Source organism: Amblyomma mixtum, chromosome 7 (genome assembly GCF_055824585.1).
Source record: "Amblyomma mixtum isolate Tamu chromosome 7, ASM5582458v1, whole genome shotgun sequence".
NCBI classification, from domain to species: Eukaryota; Metazoa; Arthropoda; class Arachnida; order Ixodida; family Ixodidae; genus Amblyomma; species Amblyomma mixtum.
In genome coordinates this window covers 49,512,712-49,538,547 of record NC_143018.1, presented here as the reverse complement: position 1 = coordinate 49,538,547, position 25,836 = coordinate 49,512,712, and the positions used below count along the sequence as shown (strand labels likewise).

The window sequence follows — 25,836 nt, the reverse complement described above, 5'->3', positions numbered from 1 at the left end:
CTACGAGCCACCAGAGGAGCTGCTGTCGTCATCATCATCATCCTCGTCGTCATCCTCACTGTCATCGTCCTCTGCAGTGTCTTCAGCAGCGCCGGCTGCCGAGACGCGAGAATCGGGAGACGTGTCTCGAGCGCCTCCTGAGGAGATCGAAGAACGGTTCGCTCCGCTACTGGAGCGCCTTAGAGCGTCGGGGCCAAGGAAGGGCCCGGCGCTGATAGAGCGGCGCGGCGCTACCAGGTATGGAACATATCCGCCGCTTATTGATCGTCGCGGAACTGGAGCGAAACCGGGTGGGATTACAGCACGCATTGGAGCGGCCAAGTCCGGAGGGTAGCCTCCCGCGCTGATGGAACGTCGCGGGCCAATGACGCCCGGAGGCATGTTTCCCCCAGTGATTGAACGGCGTGGGTCAAGAACGTCTGGGGGAGGCAGGACTCCCGCGCTGATGGAACGTCGCGGGCCAAGGACGCCCGGAGGCATGTTTCCCCCAGTGATTGAACGGCGTGGGTCAAGAACGTCTGGGGGAGGCAGCACTCCCGCGCTGATGGAACGTCGCGGGCCAAGGACACCCGGAGGGAGCCCTCCCGCGCTGATGGAACGTCGCGGTACGAGGACGGCCTGAGGCAGCACACCCGCGCTGATGGAACGTCGCGGGCCAAGGACGCCAGGAGGAAGCCCTCCCGCGCTGATGGAACGTCGCGGTACGAGGACGGCCTGAGGCAGCACACCCGCACTGATGGAACGTCGCGGGCCAAGAACGTCTGGAGAGATGGAACGTCGCGCGACTGCCAGATTGGGAAGAAGAGAGTCTGCACTGATGGAACGTCGTGGTACTGCCATCATTGGAGGAAAGTCCAGACCGGTGTTGGATGCAGGCGGACCTGTCAAAATCACAGGCACAGGGCCCCCGCTAATGGAACGCCGTGCTGCCACCAGGTTCGGATTGAAACTCGCTGCACTGATGGAACGCCGCGGAGAAACAAGGATCTCAGGGAGGCTTCCCGCGCTGATTGACTTTCGTGGCGATGAAAGGTCCGGTTGAAGACCAGGCCCGCTGATAGACTGCCTCGGCAAGACTGGCACTACACCTATTGCTCCAGGGGGTGGGAGGGGGCCGGCGAACTGCGGCGGCGCCGCACTCATTCTCCGCATTGCCGCCACTGATTTGCGCCGAAAGTCAATGATGGCGCGCTTTACCTGCTCCTGCACTTGTTGCTCCTGTTCAGGCCCAGCGCTGCCGATGGGCTCAAGGAGTGTGAGCTTGACGCTTGGTCGGCGCAGCAACTCGCTGTACGCAACCACAGGCGGACCTTGTATAGTGCTCTGACGGCGTGCAACATCGCCGAAAGTGGCACTGCCCATTGGCCTGGCCGGAGCAGCCGGTGCGTTGATGACAATGTGCCCCTTGCTGACTCCACGCTCATTGGTGCGCAGTGAGCTTTTCAGAGGTGAGAGGGTACCGGTGTCCTGTATTTGTGGCGCTGCGGGGATGCCACGAAGAACAGGCAGAGGAGCAGCGCCCGGAGGCTGGAGGGTAAGATTGCGAGCAAGTGGAAGACCTCCAGGGAACATTCCTGCAGGCGGCATGGGTTGGCCATCGACTGCAGGAGGCTTTCCCGCAGGAGCCACGGAAATCTGGGGAGCAGAAGGCCTTTTTGCACCTGTTGTCGCCGCGAATTGCCCTTCGAGGCCGACGAATTCTGCAGGCAGGGGTTGCGCAGGTCCCCATACCGGCAGCGGGCCTTGTGCCCCTTGCGCGTAACTCGTCGGTGATATAATAGCGTTGGTGGGCATACAGGCAGGACCGAAATTCCCCATGTCGGGAACTTCGTAGCCTTCCGGTGGGAGGGGCTCTATTTCGAGTTTCGGCGGTGTTGATGGCGGCGAAATCTTCTTAGTCGACGCTTGGGTTCCGTCTTTTGCTGCTTCGTGTGAGGTGGAGGCTGCCGCCGCCGTTCCTTGCTCAGTGACAGGCACTGCCGACATTCGTCGGTTCAGAACCGCTTCCATGCGCCTGAGCTCGTTGGGCGTGCGGCCCAGTGTGCTGGACAAGCGCCGTATGACGTCATCGCGTACTGGCTGTGGCTCAACTGCAGTGGCTGCTACGGCTGGTACTCCTGCCGGAAGCACCGCTTCTTGAGCACCGCTGGCGGCAGCTGGCATTGGCAAAGCTCCTGCGGCCGTGTCTCCTGCGCCCGTGGTGGCTCCCACGCCTGCGGCTTGACTCATCTGTAAAGGGCGAATTCGGAAAGCCAAAACTGATTTTTCACTTGGTTTTATCATGGGCAATGTCTCTCTTGGGAGAAGACATGTTTGTGATTACTGTGCTCAGTCATGTGGTAAAGAAAATTGCAGAGCTCGACGCTCGACCTCATATATAGGCGGTGGCTTGCACCTGGACATTTTGCAAGCCTTTGGAACCAGACTATAATGTTGAGGGGAAATAAAATTGCGTGGTCATTATCTTGGTAATCAGAGCCTATGTTCCAAAGGGCCTCAAATTTCGTCAGCGATTCGCGGTTTGCACCCTGTAAAGCTCTCCAACTACTTTTAAGCTGTTAACACCTTGGAGCCCTCGGGAAGATGTCCTCCTACCTAAAGCTTCCCTCCCCGAAGTATTAAAGAGTTGCGATATTTCCTGATATAACGAGACTGGGCAGGTCACAAATGCGGTAACAACATAGCCTCGGCTGCGTACGGATTGCCGCAGCGGCTTTTCTCCTCTCCTCTCTAAGCCTTAAAATGAAAAACGGATGCAGGCGCTTGTCCGTTATGAGGTAACGTTCTTTAGTTTAGTTGTTTTGTTTAGTTCTTTAGGACACGTGGTGTTTGTGATCACTTTTACCAATCGGTATATATTGCTTACAGAAATAAACCGCGCTTCATTCGACAAAAAAAAAACGCGTTTTTATCTTTCTTTTTCTGTCGTCATCGTTTTGTCTTCACTGCTTTGGGTTTCCGTAACTATATAGTGCTCATGTGTGCGCTTCAGCCTATTTCGCAAGCCACGAGAACAACTTGTGCTGCAGTCAGTTTTATTGTTGCGATAGCAACACTACGCTTGTCGCCGAGCCATTTCGTGGAGCTGAGGCAAGGCCATACTGCGCATGCGCGAGGAGCAGTGACGTCACACGGCGCACAGCTGGCGCGCCGCCGCCGTCGCTGCGCGGGTGACTCAGAGGTGACGCCGCCACGCTCACCAGTTGCGCATGCGCAGTAGCGACGCATAACTAGCGTGCCAGGGCCGCCGCTGCTGCCGCGTGCTCTCCATCTCCTCTCTCTCTCTATCTTTCCTCGTTGCTGTCGCAATCCTCCAGGTTTAACCAGAGCTAAACCACTGCCAATTTTTTTATGTATTTTTGGCTCTGGCCCTATACATGCCTTAAAGCACGGTCCGCGACTTAGCGTGTTGAAATATGGGGCCGAAGCCGTACTCCTTCGAAATTGCCTAAAGGGTGGGGGGGGAAGCCGGATGAACATGTCTGAATGCACGCGAATGGTTTATTTTGTTTAGTAAATGTCCGAATAAAGCAGAAGATAACCTCCGTGCAAACGTTTTACAATTTATTAATATATTCACACGTGGTAAAAAAAGGTTCTTTTTCCAATTAACTCATTAGAGCTGCGAAAAAAAACAAAAAAGTATTTTACGTACAGAGTGCAGAATAGCGATGGTGCTGCTTTGTTGGTGCCCAATCCACACTTCCGGGCTGAAGACTTTCCAAAAACAAAATAATGATAATTCAACTGGCCACCTTTCCCACAGCGGATTCAGGGATTTTCTTTTGAACCTCGAATTGACGGTGTCCAGGTAATGGTGAGGAACTCATGGACCACATTCTTTAGCGCAGCCCCTGCTTTACCTGTTGGGGCTTGAACCGGCCTGTCACTGTTAACTGCCATTAGTGCCCTGCCGACAGGAAGCGATACACTGCCAATGAACCGTTATAGCTCAAACTGCTGTTGGAAAGGGGTAGCCATCCAATCCTTGCCCGTCGTTTTTCCCCTAAGACCCGGCCAAACGTCTATTTTGTCGTCTGCTGCTAAGCAGGAGTTAGTGAGTTTAACTTCCGAACCCTTCCGCCGTAGGGTTCCTTACTCGTTGGGTAATCGATCATGGCCCAAAATTAGCCCAGCGCTTTGCACGGAACATCCCTAATAGAATCTGCCAAGCTATGGCGCGAAACTTAACGATAGTAATACAGATTGGGTGTGCAATTTTAAGTAACCCTCTTAGAGAGACAACCCAGTAGGTGAGCTGCGATGGCGTTAGGAGGGTGAATGCAAATTGGAGGATAAAACTTCAATTTGAAAGGGAACAGTTACTTCCATAGCAAAAGAAGTTGTACGAACAAATAATCTTGTAGAGCTTTTGTTACACAACAGTCATGTAGTATGTCAAATAATATATAAGATTTGTCTGACAAATGTATAATTCTGTACTGCACTTTAAACATTACTGTGACATGAAAGATGACAAACCTGAAGAAGTTTATTGCATCACACAGATTTTTTTCACTATTGCTTTTCTTGCTGTTGTTTTGCCTCAAAGTTGAAAATGTTTTGCTATCATGAAACGTCCAGAGGAAAGCTATATGCAAGAGGAAAAAGATTACTTGCCACACATATTTAAAGGAATCAATGGTTGGATGCACATTATGTCTTCCTTTCGATATTAATGCAGCTACCTATGCATGAACAACGCCAAGTGGTCGAAATTTATTCCGAGGCCTCCCCTACTGCACCGTCATCGCCCACACATAGCTTCTAGGCTGTTAACCTCACGTACCAAATACCGCATATCATACCATATCGTACCACATCACAACCACAATACCCACCACGCCAACCGTACCACAGGCTATCATTCGATACCACACCGTACCTTGCCGTTCGGAAAATCATGTACGGGTGAAGAACATAGCTGCATTAAGATGTTGAACATTGATATCACTAGCCAAGTTTTAACAAGAGGACTTGTGCTTCTGTTGAAATGTTGGTAGGCTTACTGAGGCTCCCCTAGATCCTTGTTCACATTTTTCTTGTGTTGCCAAGGATCTTATCTTCCTGCCTTCTTTCTACAAAGTTGTGTTAAGATATTGGCTCCAATATGACTATTGTCAATTCTCCTCATGTGGTTGTAGGCTGGCGGTGCCCAAACAAAAGTAGCTAATTAGAAGTCGACCCTACAGCTCTGTCCTTCGAAAAGACTCACTAACATCATGAAGCAATAAACTTTCGGATGAATGAGGCTGGCGGACAAGGGGCGACAGAGAAGGGTGAATGGTATCATCATAATCATCAGCCTGACTACACCCACTGCAGGGCAAAACCCTCCCATGTCTCTCAAATTAACCCTGTCCTCTGCCAGTTGCGGCCACCGTATCCCCGCAAACTTCTTAATCTCATCCACCACCTAACTTTCTGGCACCCCCTGCTACGTTTGCCTTCTCTTGGAATCCACTCCGTTACCAAGGACTACCGGTTATCTTGCCTTCGCATTACATGCCCTGGCCAAGCCCATTTCTTCCTCTTGATTTCTGCTAGGATGTCATTAACGCGTGTTTGTTTTCTCACGCACTCCGTCCGCTTCCGATCTCTTAACGTTAAACCTATAATTTTTCTTTCCATAGCTCGCTGCGTTGTTCTTAACTTAAGCTGAACCCTCTTTGTTAGCCTCCACGTTTCTTCGCCATAGGTGAGTACCGGTAAGATACATGGTATGCTACGGAGTAAAAAAAAAATCAGTCGTGCCCACCTTGGCCGCAGCGTTGAGTGGGGACAACTGAGCTGGAGACTTGATCCCGTGTTTCTCGAGATAGTCCAGGTACTTTATGAATTTGTCGGGATCGTCGGGGCCCCATATTGGTTTCGGATTGCAGACGTCGGCGAATTTCTGCGCACGAAAGCACAAACGCAAAGTAGGAGACGCTCTTTATGAAAGGTGCTGACGTTGGCCTGGTGAAATAGACCCTCGGTTGAAAGTCTATCAATCAGTCAAATGTTTTGCTTTGCTTTCAGCGGTCCCTCCCCGACTGAAAAATCCCTGATATTTCTCCAGAGAATCAACCTTGGAGGCAGGCGGACCCAGCTACGTCATCTAACCTTGCGGCGTCACCACACTGCCGCCGGCTTGTTAGCAAAGTGCGCACAGCGGCAGCTGGGAATTAACATTACTTAATTATTTAAAAATATTTAGTTTTTTCTTCTTCTTTTCTCCTATTCAATCTTGAGCTTAAAACATAGACGGAACGTGAGCTAGTTAACCTCGCCTTTTACAGGGTAGTTGGAGCGAATCGGCAGATAGAAAATTCCGCTGTTTTGATGTCTTTTGTCCACTTTGTGTGCTGCCCCGTGGTCACGTACAAAAAGCCGCCAATAATCAGCGAAACGCACTGCGCGACCAAGTAGACTAATAGTAGATGCAACCGGAGATGCCAGACCAAATCACACGCCGTGCACCGGTATCACCTCTCGGGTGGTAACAGAGGGGACCGCATGGCGTGACACAGTACGTGGAACTTGCCTATGAACGTAATAAATTTTTGGAGCAGTTGCACCAAAGAATTTGCGAGTACAGCTGGAAATTTCATTACCAGGGCTAAACAGTAACGTTCATTAAATGCGAATCTTCTGGGTCACTTTGCAAACAAGAGCGGGACATATGAGGTATTCTAGTTTAGAAAGCAGGAACTGTTCATACAAATAGTCTCTATATCCACAATAGCAGAATAACTGCAGCACGCTCAAAGAATTTGAAAAGTCGCAGAAATCTGAATATAGTGGCCGAAAAGGAGTATAAGGGCCTCGTATAATTGCTGTCATAAATATCAAGAAGAGCACACAAAAAGCAAGAAGGGTGTCTCACCTGAACGAATTTTGACCAATAGCTGCACTGGTGATTGAGCATTTGAAGCACTAAACGTTGCTTCTTACTTTTGTAACACTCCCAAGGTAAAGCTATCTCTGCTCTTGCATTACAAATGGCCGCGGGTTGTTTGTACTGTGCTTATACTGAGTCCTTCTGTTGTATCTATCGTCTAAAGTAAATCTTTCGGACACTTTTTGGAACTTAGATTTTGCGGTAGCCTCGTGTGTGAAGCCTGCAGTGTCCGTTACAATATCAACAACACTAACCGGAGCAAAAGAAACACTGCGCATCGCGAAAAAACCCGTGGAGAACTGAGTTCACTGTAGGTGGCAGCACGAAACTGGGTTTGATCCACCGTGATGTTGGAGGGCAAGTACGGCCCGTGAACGACACAAGTGCATCGAATTTTACCAAATTCACTAACTGGGATCAGCCGTCGCACTATTTCTAAGACCAGGATGCCTCCCGACTTAGCTTTGTGGCCTTCGAAAGATAGCGACAGCGCACGCACCGTCACGTTGTTTTGGCCAGAAAACGTTTGCGCTCAGAGGCAGGGAATATGGGGCTCACGAATTCGGCGCCGTACAGCTCGGCGTAGGCGAACAGCGGTATCTGCAGCAGGCCGAACGCAGCGAAGCACCAGCCGATCAGCTTGCTCACCAACGGGTACCGGTAGCTCTCGAAGTACAGGTCCGGCTGGTGGCCCAAAGCGTCCAACATGAGCGTCAACTGCGTGCCGGCATAAATGCGCTGGTCAGGCAGGTGGACGCTTCACACGGACGTCGATGCCACCGGTGAGTTTTTGCTTTCAAGACCCTTCCTAATGCTATCTAACTAAACAGTGTTAACCAACATTTATGGTTTATTGGGGTTTAACGAGCCAAAGCGATTCAGGCTATGAGGAACGCTGTAGTGGAGGGCTCCGGAGATTTCGACCGCCCGGGGTTCTTTAACACGCACTGACAACGCACAGTACTCGGGCCTCTACCTCCACCGAAATTCGACGGCCGTGGCCGGCATCGAACCCGCGTCTTCCGGGTCACAAAGGGAGTCCATTGAAATGCGATGCCATCCTGAGGAAGCGACTGAAAGCTGGCATAAACAGCCGACGTCCTAGATTCCTGGACACGCACGGTTCGGTAGAGGGGTCTGTCGAGAAGCGAGATAGTTTTGCGTGTTTCTTCAAAAACCAGTTTCTGTGCATAGCGATGGCTCAAGCGCCAGTCAGTGACAAACGCTGTGTAGACCCATTAAGAAACTGAGTTACGAATGAAAAGGAAGATTCAATAAGGAGCAGCGATGCGCAGGTGGCAAACTATTACAATTTATAGTTAGGAGGTCCAGGAGGCAACGTTTGCTCTTCTGGCAGAAGCGGCCATCAGTGACACATATTATGAAGACCCAATAACGAACTCCGTTATAATTGAAATGAAAGATTCCTTAATAGCTAGTGATATGCTTGTGTTTAGCTATCCCATTTTGTAGCAAGGAGGTTTGGAAGGTAAGGGTTGCTCTCCTTGGTTGTCACGCGTACAATGCTGTCAGTTAGGCCGGGATACTGTTCGTCCTGTACAGACAATACTAACCGCGCAGCAATGATCTGCAGGAATAGAAGGCATTGAGTTTCAGAAGATAGAAGCGCTACTGCGACTCGGATGACTTGTAGGCAGGTGGAAGGCCCTGCGCCTTGCACACTATCTGCGAGCCTGTTCTCGTTAAGGAAGTGAAGAAATGGTGAACGCACGCCAAGCGCAACGGGCGCCACGACTCGGAGGCACAGGCCAATGTACGGGTTCAGGCGCTGGCGTGTTGCGAACCTGAAGTCAAGCCCCAGCCTTGTCACACCTACAAAAGGGAAAGGGAGACCACCATGCGTACACAAATCTATCTTTTTCTTAAAGAAAGAGGCGATATTAATTTGCACATTATTTCATACAAATATTGGTTCAAAGGCACTGATACGCATATAACTCACGAACGAAGCGGCTTTTCCTCATCAAGAAACCCCTACCAGCCTACGAGCCTAGCAATGCTGGGAGCAGCGGCACAATTCAAGGGGGCTATTTCCGACCATGGAGGGAGGGGACTATCCCCTTTCATCCGCCACTCCCTGCATTGTCATGCTAGCAGGCTCGTGAGAATTGGCCGACGCCAATGGCTGGAAGGAAGTTCTTTGACGGGGAAAAGCAGCTTTGTTCTGGAGTTGTATGCGACTACAGTTGGTGAGCACACTGAATACTTTCTTTACGGCGCTTATGAAAGGCAAGTGACGAAAAAAAAAAAAACACTGATGCGACCCCTAACGGTGGAGATCAAGTAGACTTTCAGTAGAAAAAAAAGGTATCACACAAAATATCGTTGGCGCGTTGCGCACAGAGACGGTGGTGATAATGAAGAAATAAGTAAAGAGGGAAATAACTGATACGAAATGCCTATGGGAATGAAGTGAAAAAAAAAAAAACTTCCAGTTGCTATGTGCTTGCACAAAAACCTGCCATGATTAGACAAAACAATTTCAGGATTCTTTTGGAGACTTCCCCAAAATGCCGGACTGAACCCAAACTGCTTGGAGTGACCTGATAGATGCAGCGTTCTTCGTGTCCTTGTCTGCCGGTGTATGACAACCGGTGCGAAAACAAGTTACGATGCACCCAAAACCAACACTCTGGTTCATTTTTGCTCGAGAGCAAATTATGTTTTTGAGTAAGAGGGTGGGGAGACAGTTCGCTTCTGTGTAGCCTTTAGCGCGTGTAGCACACCGCTACTTTTCCAAGACACTTAAATAATAGTTCACGTAACTGGCAGCTCAGTGAAGTGGATATTCGCTGTATCAAACAGCCCACAGTGCAAATCTGCACAAGCCATAGGCAGACTTGTTTGGAAAAAACTAACTGTGCTTAAAGTGTCCATGAAAAGACGCTTGGTGGCACGGCTAGGCGAAGTTTGTCTTTAAATTCCCGGTTTCTGTTTCACTGTTAACAACACCGATGATACAAAATATCGCATTCCATTGAAGCTTAAAATTTTCGGGCGATGAGTTGTAATCTGGCTAACACGCGTAAGCACTTCTGTTAGCACTCACACCAGTTTTCGACTGTCGGTGCACTGTGATCGATTTTCCATAGTCCCACGTATAAAATGACCAACAAGAAACACTGCACAGAATTGCCCTTTTGCAGGGACACTTATATGTAGATGCCAAAACTGTTAAGCCTCTGCTGCGCCTCCAAGAAAAGCCGCCTGAAGGGCCATGCTAACGGCGCGGAGTGTAATATACAAAACTTCGTTAAACTCAATATAAAAACACGCTGGGGTGTTTCTTGAACTCAAATCTTCAATGTTGTTCATACCCAACAATTCCGGACAAAAGCATTTTTTCAGCGGGAAACCGTTTATGAACGCCATTTTTTCATAAAATGTATGATTTCACTTTAACAATCAATATATGCGCAGATCACCCGATGGCAGTCTCATTTCTTTTCTATGCACATTTCTGCTGTCGTCAGAAGCGTTCCCCATTGGTTTTCTATGACAGTCTTAACTGTTCGATGCGACCCATGGAAAGAAAAATTTTGCTACATATTAGAATAATGGACCAGTACCTTCAATATTTGCATAACAGTGTATTACAATTTTACAATTTTCAAAATTTTTTCCCAACTAAGCTAGACATGAAATGTGGGGAACTCAAATATTTTTAAAACCAATACGTCGAAAAGGCTGCTGGGTGTCGACAAAACGTTCATTATTCTGAAGTATTCGTTGAAGTGATGCTAACTAAAACGAGAAGTTAGCATACTTGCAAGCTTGTTTAGTTCGAAGACGAAGGGAAAGATGTAAAATACGTTCATCGCGGGTACTGGGTTCTTGTGCGTACCGTAAAATCCCACAACGAATGCCACTTCGACGAAGGCGACTATGGGCACCAGCGTTCCCAACACGTAGGAGTCCAGGAGGAACGCCACGTACATTCCGTTCTGCACATAATTAAAAAGACGACAAGTGGGCAGCGGTGCGAAATCATTATGGAATGAGTTTCTTATTGCGTGCAGTAGGCTGCCTTATTGTAGTAGTTTTTCCTTTCACCTTCTGCCGCTGATATAGAAATGTTAACAGATCGATAGCGCGAAACACACTGAAAAGATTCATGCGCGAATTCTACCCCCGGGGAGCATAAAATTGCGGCAGATTGATGCATCGATTTATGAAAAAAAAACGAAAACAATGTTACATGGATCGCTTTACGCCACGATGACCCCAACGTCAACGAAACATTTGTTCCTTTATGACAACTAATTTTGCGTGAGCTCATGAAAAACCTCGTTTGTCTAACTGTTAGGCAGACAGCCTAAAGACGGGGAATAATTATAGAAATGAGGAAGGCTGCGAAGGTAAGCATACTCGCCATGGCCACACGCTGACAGGAATTTAATTCGAGCCTACAACAATCGTTGTCAATTTATTCTTAGAGGGTATGGAATTTCATAATTTTTTTTTGGCCTTGCAGTATTTTCATTACGCGAGGATTTAATACGTCATGTTAGTAACTGTAGCCAATTTCTTCCCTCATCCTTTTGTGTAGAAATGTACGCATCTCCCATACCCCTTAAGAGTAGTACACGCCCCATTTTGACGGAACGGAGCAAAAAAAAATAAAAAAAATAAGGGGGCACTTTGACGATCTAAAGTGCACCAGGCGAAAGCCTTTTCGCGCCGATTTTACTGCGTCTGTTGCTGATTGTACGCTGTTTGCGAATGAAAGACTACGCTTCTGTTGGCAATTCTTACCATTCTACTGATGCATTTGGCCGAATCATTCTGCTGATGTATCTTCGCTGAATTCAATCATGTGTGCCTCGAAGTTGTCAGGCGCCAGTCGCATGCGCAGTAGAAACCACCGATAACGTCATCAGGTTGATTGACAGCTAGTGTGACAGAATTTTGGCCGACAGTATGATCCACTAAAGGCTATCGCCTTAAAAACGTTATCAGGCCTTATTCAAACGTGTTCCATAGCGTCCCCCAAGTTCAGCATGATGAGGCGTAGGCGTGGCCAATTGAAATCGAAGTCGCTGAGGAACAGCCGTCCAGTGACGTAGATAAAGGGTCTTGCCTGCGTGGCCATTGGCATGGAGGCGATGAACGCAGTCAGGCAGAGGATGAACGCCACCCGGGGCCTCTGACCGCGAAGCCAGGGGAACTCGTCACTCAGCGGCGTCAGCACGGACTCCAGGAGCAGGTACTGCGATGCCAATGGGACGCAAGAAAGCACTGGACGCGTGCTATTGCGTGCAGAGAACCAGAATAATGCAAGATCCTTCGCGTGTTTCAAAACTCCCTGCAGATTTCGTTGCGCAGTCATGGGTGACGTAAAAACAGTCGCCGCTTTAACGCTACTTTACAAGATGAAAGAAGGAGAGAGCCTATCTTCTTCCAACTTTCTCTGCAAAGGCATTGAAGCGTTTCCAGGAGCATGCTATTAACAGGTATACGTTCTGAGAGGCGCTGTTGGTGCTGCTATAAAGATTCATAAAAGAATAAGCGAACAAAAAAGGGCGTGTGTTAATAAAGCACCCAATGTACGCCAGTTGTCGTCACCATGCTTCAAGCTGAAAACAATCATGAAAGCTAGAGAGCAGAACTGCAGCATGTATTGAGGAACATGGGCTGGGGCTCCGGGCTAGGAGGTGTTCCGGTGGTGGACAGAACAACAGCTTGGGCTTGTTGGTTTACCATCCTGATGCTAACAGCGGAGAACGTAGACGTTACACGAGAAGAGAAGCACACACAACGAGTGCTGTCTACGTTCTGCGCTGTTTACGTCAAGTCGGGGTGGGGGAGCAATTTCAGGAGGAGGTCGCACAGCAGCTCCTGCAGTTGTTGCAGATGCTGCCCCAACCGGATCCAGGAGTCGCAGTACTCAGACTCACCGGCTGCAGCGAGTCTGTCTAATGTGCTTCTTCTATACAAAGTGAGGATAGCATACTACCAGACAAGGTGCGTAACCGTAGACAGAGTGTGACAGAGTGTGGCCCCGAAAATTCTTCAGAACAAAATAGAAGCTTAATTTTGGTGTGGGGTGAGAGCTGGTTACAAGGTGGTGACGTATTCACAATATCTAAGGCGGTTGAAGCTGATGAGCGATTATTTCTCCCGATAGGTGGTACACACGGGCTAAAGAAGTGTTTGAAACAATAGCGGATTAAGGATCAACTTGCAGATATCAGAGCATATTCAGAAAAATTTCAACAGGTTGGTTTCCTATAAGGTATGGTACGGCATGGGCGTACGCGGGCTTTTATGCGCTCGTGGTGTGGGGTGGCGCGTAGCGTGTGGTGCCTGGTGTGTGTTGTGTAGAATGTGGTGTGTGGCATGTGGTGTGTAGTGCGTGGTATCTGTTCTATACTGTGTCGTGTTTGGTGTGTGACGTGTGGTGAGTGCTGTGCGGTATGCAATGCGGTGTGTGTGTGTGTCGTGGGGTGAATGGAGCTTTTCGCTTGTAAACTGCACATGGGTTAGGGGCGATGCCACAGAGGAAAGGTCTGGATTAATTGCGACTATCTTGGTTTTTTTACCGTCCGCTGGCATTGCGTAGCACATGGGCGTTTTTGCATTTCTTGTGGATCGTAAAGATAGAGCCGGGGTCAGCGATTGCGAATCAGCTGACCCCGGGTTCTGCAGCTGAACGTCTTAAGCACTCAACCACCAAGGCGGGTTATTATTGGTGTAGCAGAACATTTGGCTGAATATACGAAGGCAAACCCTTTATGGACACAACTTAACAGCCTTATTGTGCACACGAAAAGACATGCCTGCTGAAAACAAACGCTCATTCCTACAGCAGCGCAGAGATTACGTAGTTGCTATTTGAGTGCCGTAGTTACAACTTGCGTCTGTACTGACTTCCCGTCTCTGCCAATGTTACCAAGAAGCGAGGTTTGTTTGTTAGCCGACCAGCTGGACGCTTATAGCACCGTGTAAGATCTCTAAATCTATGCAGGGTAAGAAGATTCATTGTCCTCACATTTCGAGGCCTTTCGGTCCTTAGGGTTGGCGTTAAGGGTCTACTGTAAGGCTGAGAAGCAAACCCCGCTGCGTTGTTACTTCTGTCAAAGACGGTACGTTCCAACTTGCGTACAGTCCGCAACAACGCTGGCATGGAGGGCGGTGCTTAGAGCACAGTGGTCAAGAGCGGTGTGCATCTTAACTCACGTTCGAGTTCAGTGTGCAGAGGAGAAGCGCCGTGAACAGCGCCGCACTCGAGACGTTCGCGTACTCCACGTCGCCGATGGCGCCAGTGAAGGAGAGATAGTAGAGTCCGAGCCCTGGTTGACGCAGCGAAGCACAAGGACAGAAAGAGTGGGAATAAGAGAAACGTGGGAACGGAGGCACAAGGGACCTTGCTTAAAGCATGAGCTAGCTTTGCGAACAAAGTGCTGTTACACTATATTCAACTCAAAGAAAGACTTAAGAACAGTTGCTTCCCGTATACAGAAGGTTAAAACTTCTCGAAACAGCAGAAACGGCTTATTGAAGCCTATAAAAGGGAGCCATGCATAGGTTACCTTCGCGGAAAGCATTGTGCTTCGAGGAAAAAATTGTTTATCGAGTGACACTGAAAGGAATGTAAAAGATAAAACGTGGGAATTTGTGTTAAGCTACATGAAACCAACGACTGCTGAGCATTAATGTCGAATGATGTACAAACGTCTCGATTCATTAACACGTCAACCTTACGAACCACCTTTGATATAATAGTCCGAATAGGCTGTGGAGTTTCTTTAACATCTGCTTTAACGAGTGTAGTTTACTTGACCTGATAGCCCATCACATCGCGAAAACGAGAAGAAAAAAAACACTGATACCAAACTTATTGCTTGATATCTGCTTAGTATTGCGCAGAAGGCATTAGTAAACAGATCTCCAGCTGGAAGGCACCCTCGGTTGGTGGATAAATTATATTATTTTTTTCTGCCCCGTTTGTTGTCATTCACGGGCGGAGACAGAGCCATCTCAGCCAAGATTCCTGGCTGGTACCGCCTTGTGGACGGACCTCAGTCGTGTGCCGAATGCCTTGGGGCAACCGGCCCCTCGGCCGCTTGACCCGAAGAAATGTCGAGAACCAACCATTCGGTCGCAAAAAACGGAAATAGTTATCAATTCCCCCCCCCCTCCCCCATTCTCCACGATCGAGATTGTGAACAAAGGAACAACAATCTTTTTACCTCACCTTTGTGGGCCTTACACGACCTAGCTCGCGTTGTGTAAAACCTAAATCAAAACAAGAAAATGAATTATGTATATTCTTAACGGGCCTTCACAAATTTTACGTGGTGATTCATGCATACTCTTCAGCAACACTTTAAAACGGAACCAAGAAGCGACAAAAACTTGGTTCCGTTTTCCTTTAACGGAAGCCGGATTGACCGCCATGATTTAAAGCTCCCGGTTGTCCGAACACATTCTCAGTCCCCTTCTAGTTTCAGTTATCGAGAGCCGACTGTACTATCTCTTCCTTTTCGAAATCAACAAGGAACAAACTATGTGTCAGCTTAATCCCACCATTTTTTTTTCTACGAACTCCAAGGATCAAGGTGACATATTCTTTATTGCAAGAATTCTAAAGCATCGTACGATACTGACCGGGCCGCACGAGATCCTCCATGGAAAGGCCGAGCCGCGTGGACTGGTAGCCGAGTACGGAGAAGACGGCGATTGCACCCGCCAGGCCGAGAAAGATCTCACCGAACGCCACGCCAATCACCACCCTGGATGGAGGAAGAAATCACACACTCAATGTTTTGGCGACGTCACTACAACTTTCCGGTGAACAGGCGCGACACAGTGAGCAAAAAAAGTTCAAAAAATGTTTGGCTTTATTAAACAAGCCAGTAATAACTGTAGAGCTTATCACTGTTTTTCTGTTGGTTAGCTCCTTGTTTAGCTGAGAACAGCAGTTTCAAAAACGGGCTACTTTTTTTCGCGGAGGAATTCTGTTCGGTTGCCCTGATTGTGGGCTGAGCTTTACAGCAGACATAAGTTGTGTCCGACTATAGTAAGAGGCTCTATGGTCCGAAAAGGTGTTTCCAATTCGTATCAATCATTTCTGTGCTCTCCTGCAATATGATTTGGTTTGGGTTATGGGGTTTAACGTCCCAAAGCGACTAAGGCTATGAGAGACGTCGCAGTGAAGGGCTCCGGAAATTTAGACCTCCTGGGGTTCTTTAATGTTCACTGACATCGCAGAGTACACGGGCCTCTAGAATTTCTCCTCCAAAGAAATTCAACCACCTATCATTTCAGATGCTGACAGTGCACATTTTACGTACAATAGTATTTGAAGAAAGTCTATCAAGAGTGAGTGGGAGTCGTTTGGGGAGGAAATTATTTATCCATGCAAGAGAGGGAGAAAATGTCGTCAAGCGATTGACGCATGAATGCACTAAATGCGTCTACATTGTGTTCAGTCTCCATGTCGGTTCCTATGGGTAGATGGGAACCCGCAAAATAAAATCCACTGAAGTCACGAAATCAGGGCTGCATTTGTGAAGGCATGGTCACAAGACATTTGTGAGGCTTTTCTCTTCGGAGAAAATATCGGGGCCAAAGTGCCGTTCGTATCGAAATAGTGCTTTTCCTATTGGGACAGGAGGCCACTAGTTAAATATAGCACGGTGCGGAAGTCGCCTGCAGTATATATTTTACACGCTATATCTTACCGCTACTTTAGAAGTCGTTTCAGTCTCATAGGAATTCAGAGGGCACTTTTCGCAGCGTTTTCATATGCAAGACTTGGCAGGAGAGGGTGACACGTCCCAAGAACATAAATGAACGTTAAAGGCCTATCGGCGATAGAACCCAGGGTCTAAGTGTGCGTTATGCAAAATAGCGCCAATGCAGTCCTTCCACTATCATCCATAACAAGATCCACCAGGACGTCCTCTAGGGCGGTTCATGGCGGCTGTGAAACGTCTCCCTCACTCCTATGACTGACCTTGTGCAATGCAAAGAAACTGTAATCCAGCTCACAGATTAAACGTGCATTGGACGTAGCTCCTCGTGAAAAGCCGGCAAAAAAAAAATTGAGCAGAATACCGTTCACACGGATTAGCAGTGCGCGCTCACAAGTAGTTGTCATCGGAGAACTGGTTGTAACTGCCCATGTTGATGGCGACCCCCGTGGAGATTCCAGCACTCAGCAGGTTCAACTGCATGGCCTCGAACCACACCTGCGAGGTAACCACTAAACTTTTTTCTTGTGCTATCTTTTACAAGCCAGTAAGGGGTTATTGCAGAATGAGCGGGCGATGGGCGTCCAGGTAAAACTTAATGGGTTGATACGTTTTTCTGCCCAAACAATATTCCATTTGTGTTGAAGATTTAGAGACAAATTTCAACTGCGGTATTTTCAGACTACCGCTACGCTCTGCCACCTGCGGCAAGTTTAAAGCGAAGAAAGTATTATCCTTTGGTGAGACTAAAACGTCAGGTCCGTTGCGCATCCAAGAATATACGCTCTTATTTAATACTACTTATGAGTGTACAGTAGACTTTCTCTTTTTTTTGCATTAGTGACGAACTATTCAAAACGAGGAGTTTCAGCAAACCGCTTGTTAATACAGGCCTGTTAAGTGCTGCTGAAAATAGCTGTGGCAAAGAGACGGAAAGAACGCATACCCTGTAATCCAGCAGCTTCTGCCAGTTGGGCGACAGCAGGTGAAGGATGCCGACGTCAGCGTTGCGCATATTCATTCCATGCAGCAGCAGCAAACTCAAAAGAGTATACGGCACCCCAGAAGTCACGTACAAGGCCTGTTCCCAAAACAAAAAGGCTTCCGTGTAGTTGCGTTCGTCTGATTTCCCGATAACTCGGTACACTACAATTTCACCAATGGAACATAGCTCACCTCATCATCATTATCATCAGCCTGACTACGCCCACTGCAGAGCAAAGACCTCTCTCATGTCTCTCGAAAGTAACACTGTCCTGCGAATTTTTTCTATGGATTCTGCGAATCTTTTTCACTGTCCGTTGTACTGAGAAGAGTCTACTTTACATCCAGAGATTGTGGTTAGACTTTCATCTTTCTAACGAATGAGTAGAACCTTGAGCATGCCCACTTTATATATAGACGGCCTCCGGCTGGTACAGACCATCTGCCTACAATGGCTCGAACTCTGCCATCCGATCCATTAGGGAAGGGTGCGCTGTATCTGCCTCATTTACGTGATTGATGATGCTTCGTTGTAGCGAAGGAGAATGGAGTAAGAACAGCAAAAAGTTGAAGAGATTCTTCGCGTATTACCATACGTCACGTGATCTTGTTATGTGACGACGTCATTTCATAGCAACGTCGACCACGAGACGCAGGGCAAGGGGATGGGCGTCTGCACCAAGGTCGAAGGGTTCCACCGCTACCAGAGCTACGCTGTTGGCTACGCGACGGTGAGCTTATTTTCAGGAAACAATGCGAATCCCCGTGCAGTGATTGAGCGTTTAACAGCGGACCACGAGGGAGATACAGAACATTCTACGTCCTCTGTTTTTAGCACGCGTGTTCCGTGGAGCCAGTGTTTTCTGAAATGGTGCATCTAGATAATGCTGCAGAAATAAACATGCTTTTCCAGCCAGCCGGACGCCCTTGGAAGCCAGGGGATAGAGGAGGACCCAGCAGACGCCGATGCACATCAGCACGTCGATGCGGAAGTTGCCAGTCGCAGTGATATCGTCACTCAACGCCAGGACGTGTCTGCTGCAAAAAGGATGAAAAGTATGCTTAAGAAATTTCGACAGCTTTTTAGAAAGGTGGACGTGTGCTTCTCAAAGTGTCATTTTCAAGCCTAATAATGTTTGTTACAAGCCTACATTATGCTCATGGATGGCGCTCGTGTTTAATGTTATGCTCGACGGCGTTTTACAGGGTAAGTAAGTAGCTATACAGAAGCCAATATCTTCAAGATGTTGGATAGCAGTGACGTGCCTCACGACGCAGTGTGGTCGATTGGACCAGCTTAACAAGGTGGGAGCCGCGAGAGTGGCTGACAAGAAGCTCCTTAACATATTCCATTCCTAGATCTAAAGGAGTGAGTACGCAGTTCATTAGGTGTTGGTCAGATGCTTAGTTGAATCCCCCCAAGGTGAAGTAGAGTTTAAATAATGGAGTAATTACTAATTGGCATCCGCCTAAGCGCAGCCATACGGCTACAAACGAGAGCCTTCCTTTGTAACCGTATGGCTGCGCTTGGGTGGATGCCGATGAATAGTTACTCCCGTATTGCAGTTCATTAGGCCAAGGACTAAAGCGTCAAAGCATGAAACAAAATTGGGCACAAACTCACAAATAGAAGACCTCGGCGGCGGTGTATGTCCCGTGCTGGCAGTTGTCGGTGACGTTGTCGAAGACGCGCGCCGGCACGAAGAAGGCGCGCCCTTGGTACACCACCTGGCGTCCCTCCGTCAGGTTGGCACGCGAGTAATGCTCGGCAAGCCACCGAGTGACGTCCTTGCACGGCAACTGGAGTAGGCAGGAGACGGCTCAGCTTTCGCGGAGCCCGTATACTCCGACAGTCATTCTCTAGACAAAACTCAACGCACTCAGGTGAGCGGAGCGCGAGTCAAGATTTCTAAGCCGAGAACATGCCGTACACAACGCACTCTCGATGATGGTGTCGTAGTGTATTTTCGATTGGTTTATTAGGGGGTTTAACGTCCCAAACCAACTCAGGCTGTGAGGGACGCCGTAATAAAGAGCTCCGGAAATTTTGACCGACTGGGGTTCTTCAACGCGCACTGACACCGCACAGCACACGGGGCTGGGTAATTCTACCAGCTAGAGCAAATTTTATCAAAAGCCCAAATTAATCGTAAGTATACACTTGCACCTAGTTTCGGCGAGGCATGCACTAGTCCAGTAATTAGTCAGATTATGGACCAAGAAGTGTAATCCTTCAAAATTCTTGGTTCCTGTCATCCATTTGATAAAGCTCTCCTACTTCTTACGATTACCAAACACCTATAGACCCTTGTCAAATGGGCTTTAAATATTTTGTTTTCACATAGTTTTTAAAACAAAATGCGCCCGTCGACAGCTCCCAGGACAAGGGCTTATCATACTTATGTGCGCTATCTTTAAACAATAAAAAGCCGAAGCATTCATAAAGCAGCCATCGAAAGAACAGAATTTATGTTCCTCTCCTTGAGCTCCCATTGATTCACGCTGATTCCGTTCCTTTTCGCTTAATGCTCTCGAACTGAGAGTCCATTAAAAACCTCTTAAAGAATACAGGTAAGCGTTACCGCGTTGTAAACTTTCACATACCAGCGCTTAATGCTGGAATAGTTAGTGCTGCTTTCCTTCAGACCAATTCAGGACACGCACGTATATAGGCAAGTGCAGCCATGGGAGAGACAGTGCAGTGTTTGCGTTCGTGATGCTTCTAGCATATCTGTAACTTTTTGTGTACACTTGTCATTACTCTAACAACGCAAGGGAAAGCCGCGGAGCACGGACCACGCCTGGTCGGGGAATGTAGCATCCGGCGTCGGCGCCCCAGCGGTCGCTGCACACGGCCCACGGAAGCTCCGTGGTGAGCGAGCTCCAGGCGAACAGCATCGAGTGCGCCATGAAGCACACCAAGTACACGCTCATCAGCACGCTCACGATGCACATGCACAGGCCGATGCCTGCGAGAAGACACCGTCGGTGCGCGAGGAGTCGACTGAAGGAAGCGACTGAACAGCACGGAGCCAACGGAGAAGGAAACTACATCCGCGTTTGTCCGACTAGTAGTAGGGGTCCAAAACCCATTCAACGATATGGTTCTAATTACTTGCCGTAAACACGAAATAAAAGTTAAAGAATTATACTTGGAACTGGAAATTATTCAAGATATCTCAAGTGGTTTACTCTGGTCCCAGTACCTACTTATCACGGCGAGTTCAGGTTGGGCATGAAAGGTGATCCGTTTGACACAAGAGTATATTTGCCGCAAGGGCTGTCAAAAATACCACGTATCATATGGCTGGTGGCGGCTACCTAAACTCCTCTAGAGCATCTATGCAAGGCTTAGTGGGGTTTCCAGGTCAATCACGTAATTAATTATACTTTTTATGGGATGAAGGACCCATTCATTGTTCAAACAAGCCAATATCTTATTTAAGAAAGGATTTCGAAAGCTGGCACTGCTTTACGCTCGGCGGTTTACAGTTTAACAGTATGCGACAATTCTGCAGTTTCCGATGTGGCTTACGTTCATCCGCAAGGAACATAATTAGACGACAGGATCAAGCTGATATGCAGGGGGCCCGGATGAGGCGCGTACTTGCGTACCTTTGCCTATCGGCACACAGCGCCAGATGCCGACGGACCCCTGGCTTGAGAACTGCCCCAGGAAGAGCTCCATGAAGAGCACCGGCTTGGCCACGGTAAGGGAGAGCAGCACGTAGGGCACCAGGAAGGCGACTGGGCAGAGACGAGGATTCAATGCGAGACGCTGGTTGTCCTTACGTAGGCACCAAAGCTACACTCCAGTGCTAGGAGACGTGAACACAGTGTTATTGGTAGAAGTGATTCTGTAAACTGGCACAGAACAGGTGCCAGACCATTGAATAAGAGAAGTCAGTTGAAGGCTTCCTAAAGGGACGTTATTACGACTAACATCCAACTTAGTCATACTGAAGGAAAAAAGATAAAACTGTGCTTTTCTTTCACGTTCACTGACGCGACCTAAATGCTGATCTAGAGATACGATGTGACAGACACTCTACGAGCTGAAACGAAAAGCACCAAGAACAGGGATGCCGATAATGTAGCAACAGCAAGTACTAGGCACTAAGAAGTTTCCACTGTTGGAGGAATCGTTAGTTTTGCCGAATGATTGACGCGAGGAAGTCCAACGAGGTGTGCCAGATGAGTACGGCCGTTTGGCCAGACAGCCATTTTCAACATGAGCGCTAAGATTCATTCTAGCCGTTATTATTGAATTCTAAACAGTGAAGGAAGTTCCAACTGCGTAATAACGGCATGCACCGCCGCTAGGACTCACTGCCTCCGTTATCGTACAGCAGTGTTGGGATTCGCCAGAAGTTGGCCAATCCCATGGACAGGCCAAGGCAGGCGAGAAATAGCTGCGCCTGGGTCCCCCACGCGGCGCGCGTCTCCCGTGCTGCCGCTTTTGCTGCGTCCTCCTCGTCGTTGTCTTGTTCCTCACCACCAGCTGCTGGCGCTGTTGGCTGTGCTGCAAAGGGTTGCGCCTCTACGGCAGCCATGGTTGCTGCAGCCTACCAACTTTTGATCAGCGTCCTTGTTCAGCGGAGAGAGCTTCGGAAACGGGAAGGACGCTGGAATTGTGAGCTGTGATCTAAAAAAAAAAATCAGCAGAGAAATAACACTTAAAATAAATCGCAAAGTCCAGCATTATATCAACTAAATGGTGGGGTATACCCCACGGGTGCCCACGGTTACTTTAAACCCCACCTCGCGATCACTAATTGAAATACAAGCTCTTGAGCCGATTCCACATTACTTCTCAGGCCATGAGCCTTCTTTCATTTTTCCGAGCGGGTGAAAGGAGGCATTTGAGACAAGTGATATCACACGCACCATGTTATGATAGCGTTAAAGCGAATTTGTGAATGCATTGCCCGATAGTTAGCAAATGAGAACTGCTCATAAACTAGCTGCCAAACTAGTCTATTTTGAACTCGTCCTGCGTTACGTTTTTCCGTTTGGCAGAAAGGTTAGGAATTCCGCAAAGTTTTGTGCAATGCAAGTACATTAAGAAAGGTTAAAGAAAGCCATACAGTCCCGAATGAACGAGAGGTGATCCACTTATGTTTGAAAAAGTAAAGAATACAACATTTGGTTGGGCAGGTTAATTGAACAAAAAAAGCTCTTTTGAGGCGAGAATTATTGATTGGTAAAGAGAGCCAGTGGGCAAAAGTTACCAATACAATAGTGTGGTATGTACGCAAGACAACCGTGAGAAGAAGACTGCCATCACGTAGACCACGGCCGTACTTTCCCGGCCAGTGTAAACAAGGCGGTGCTGCCTTCATAGACGCGAAGGACGCATTTTTAACACGCAACAACAGCAATGAAAACGTTCCTCACAGATAATTTGTCTTCAACCAGCTAGAAGGCGCTTGGCTCAAAAATTTCCTTTAGCTTTGCGGCCTTATAAAGCCAAAGGTGTGAGCACGACAATGCAGTTTCAACAAATCCACAGCTCCTGCGTGATCACAACAAAAGAGCATCTAAGAAGGCGATGGGCCGCTCAGCACGAGGATACATCTATCACATCGTGATCACAGCTTCTGCTGCACCACCGCAGATGCTCGTCTCGAGCTTCCAAAAGAAACACAGCTTATGGCCTCCACTGAGGCTCCTATTACACCGCCTCTCTCAATTACGCGGTGAGAAAGAGTGCGTTCTCTGGGGCGTGAACTCCACGACACTCGCATTCCAAGAGAAGTTCTTTTTGAGGCTTAGGTTGGCACATCTCGCTGCCAATATCGACAATAAACGTTAGAAGGCCTGAAGAAAACACCATACGCAGCTCACCCTGTACAAGATTTGTTTGGGCAGCTAAACGTATCCAAGATGGCTGCGTCCCCTCCAGCGAAGCCGAGCTGTTCGATACCGAGCGCCCAGCAGGCTTTAAACGGGTTTCGAGACGGTGATTCCGCCCACCCTAGGCGTACGGTCGAGGAATCACGCCAAGCTGGGAAGAAAAGAGAGCGGGCTTACCAGAGAAACCGATCTGAACCAAGAACGGGGTAGCGACGAGGTGCGCGAGGAACGTGAATTCTTTCTTCTGCTTCTTTGTCGGAACGTGAATCGCGAATTCTTCTTCTCCGTCAGTAAAAATGGCACATGCTCACGCGGGGGTTTGGCCCAGGTTTGGTGATGAATGCCAAGGCAGTATTTGTGCACAGAAAAAAGGTGTGAGGAGGTGAAGTAGAATGGTGGAATGACAAACTAGAAAAAAATATATTAATAAACAATTATTTAAAAATTTATAGTAATTGTTTAAAAACTGAAATAAAGTAAACAATTTTAAAGTACCAAGAATAGAATAAAATATACTTCGGACCATCTTCTTCCTCCTGGTAAGTGTATATGCATAAGCGGCATTTTCCGAGGTTTAAGAATCCGGTGCTAGCGCCGCGTTACGCCGCCATTGGAAATTCACACGACATGTTCGGGCTCTGTGAGAATATCATGCAGCCGATGTAAAGAATAACCGCTCCCGGAAATGTGCCATCTGTGATTGATTCAAGCTTACTCTTTATTGAATTCCACTTTGTATTGGTGGGGACCGGGACGGACTCCGGAGAACGAACACGCAGCTCACTGGTTGAGTGGTGATGCACAGCAACATTTTAATGGACGCGAACACGGTCATTTATAATCTTCCCAAGCAGCACAGGCATCGTCCCAATATCGGAAACGCATTGGCAAAGGCCCGTCCTTCAGAGAAGCAATGTGAAACCATCCATTGGCAATATTGGGCCTATTAAATGTGATGCTTGGGTTAGATCCCGTGACACTAAATTGCTAGTATGCGGACACAAGACAAGACAATCCAATAAGCTGAAGCACAAACCAACCCTGCAATACAACATGCACTTGCTTCTTTGGCAAAGATGAATGAATAAAACTGAAACTGCAACACATGAAATACCCGCCGCGGTGGCTCAGTGGTAAGGCGCTCGTCTACCGAGTCGGAGTACCCGGGTTCGAACCCGACCGTGGCGGCCGCGTTTTGATGGAGGCGAAACGCAAGAGGCGCCCGTGTGCTGTGCGATGTCAGTGCACGTTAAAGATCCCCAGGTGGTCGAAATTATTCCGGAGACTTCCACTATGGCACCCCTTTCTGTCTTTCTTCTTTCACTCCTACCTTCCTCCCTTCTCTTACGGCGCGGTTCAGGTGTGCGCCGAGATATGTGAGACAGATACTGCGCCATTTCCTTTCCTCAAAAAGCAATTTACCAACACATGAAAAAATAACAAGGACATACATACATGACATTCAAAACTGAATACACACTATCATGTCTATGGCAACAGAACGTGAAAAGCACGTTACAAAAGAAATTACCCACGTTGTAACATGTGTTGCAACTGCACATAGGAAAATAAGGTAGATACAAACATACACACTCCTCCAGGCCATCTACCGGAGTGCTGTATATGGCCATTAAGGTGGTAGTTTGGGATCGTGCGTCTCCTTGCTTGTCCCTGTTTTGCCCCTGCACTATTTTTGTTTGACATGTATCTGGCCCTGCCCAGAATAGTGATCAACCAAAAGATTTGGTCGTATGTGACCACACACTGCGAAAGGCGAAAAGAACCCACAATGGCATTTCTCAAAGACATATCTTAAAGCCATCTTTGGGCACCAAGTGAAAGTCGCAGTTCTCGCCGACTACATCGCGAGAGAAAGGTAAACCCAATGAGGAGTGGCGGGATATCGGGGCGGTAAGTATGGCCACGAAGTTTACATGCAGGGAGGTCATGGTCAGACTTGCGCGCGCAGGAGTCTTAATTGGAGGTGATTGGAGAAGAACCTTCTCCGACAGCGAACGTGAGTGAGCCAGTGATGACGACCTACTAGCACACATGTGTCGTTTACTCCTCCTAATGCAACGCCGAACCTCCACAGGGGCCGCTAATTATACATGTTAACGCGAATTATTTCGACCAAAGTTCAAAGAAAAGTGGTACCCCCGAGAAGGTGAAAAAAAAAAGAGTCATGGTTTGCCGTCGCATTGAGAAACGTGCGGTATTTTTTTAATGCCCTCTAATTAGTGAATAAGTTTGCGAAAAAATGACAGTATTCATTGAAGCCCGAACCCACCGAGACCAAAATAGATGGGCTTCAGAAGCAGCTGGTTGCTTTTTTATAGCAACGCAGCTCCTGTGCGGTGTTTTCTGCCGGCGTTTAAAGCGAGCTTGGCAAAA

At 48.1% G+C, this 25,836-nt stretch overlaps 1 protein-coding gene across 1 annotated transcript; it reads right to left on the bottom strand.

Moving 5' to 3' along the window:
- LOC149336028 (uncharacterized) lies at positions 1-22,139 on the bottom strand. The gene is made up of 15 exons (XM_089554062.1): positions 21,917-22,139; positions 21,202-21,333; positions 20,383-20,555; positions 19,211-19,386; positions 18,492-18,624; positions 17,549-17,683; positions 16,997-17,100; positions 15,515-15,639; positions 14,084-14,196; positions 11,985-12,113; positions 10,749-10,848; positions 8,616-8,716; positions 7,442-7,600; positions 5,759-5,896; positions 1-2,229 (listed from the first exon to the last, which is right to left on the bottom strand). The coding sequence occupies exons 1-15, from the start codon at positions 22,137-22,139 to the stop codon at positions 1-3; spliced, it is 4,170 nt and encodes a 1,389-aa protein (XP_089410188.1).
- Between the last annotated feature and the right edge of the window lie 3,697 nt (positions 22,140-25,836).

What these genes read in the sequence shown, in the direction of transcription:
- LOC149336028 (XM_089554062.1), bottom strand. Translation starts at nt 22,139, where the DNA reads ATGGCTGCCGTAGAGGCGCAACCCTTTGCAGCACAGCCAACAGCGCCA. An exon ending in GCTGTACGATAACGGAGGCA is followed by an intron (nt 21,334 to 21,916) that starts GTGAGTCCTAGC and finishes GTCTCTGCCCAG; the next exon opens with TCGCCTTCCTGGTGCCCTAC. An exon ending in GCGTCCGGCTGGCTGGAAAA is followed by an intron (nt 17,684 to 18,491) that starts GCATGTTTATTT and finishes TTTTGGGAACAG; the next exon opens with GCCTTGTACGTGACTTCTGG.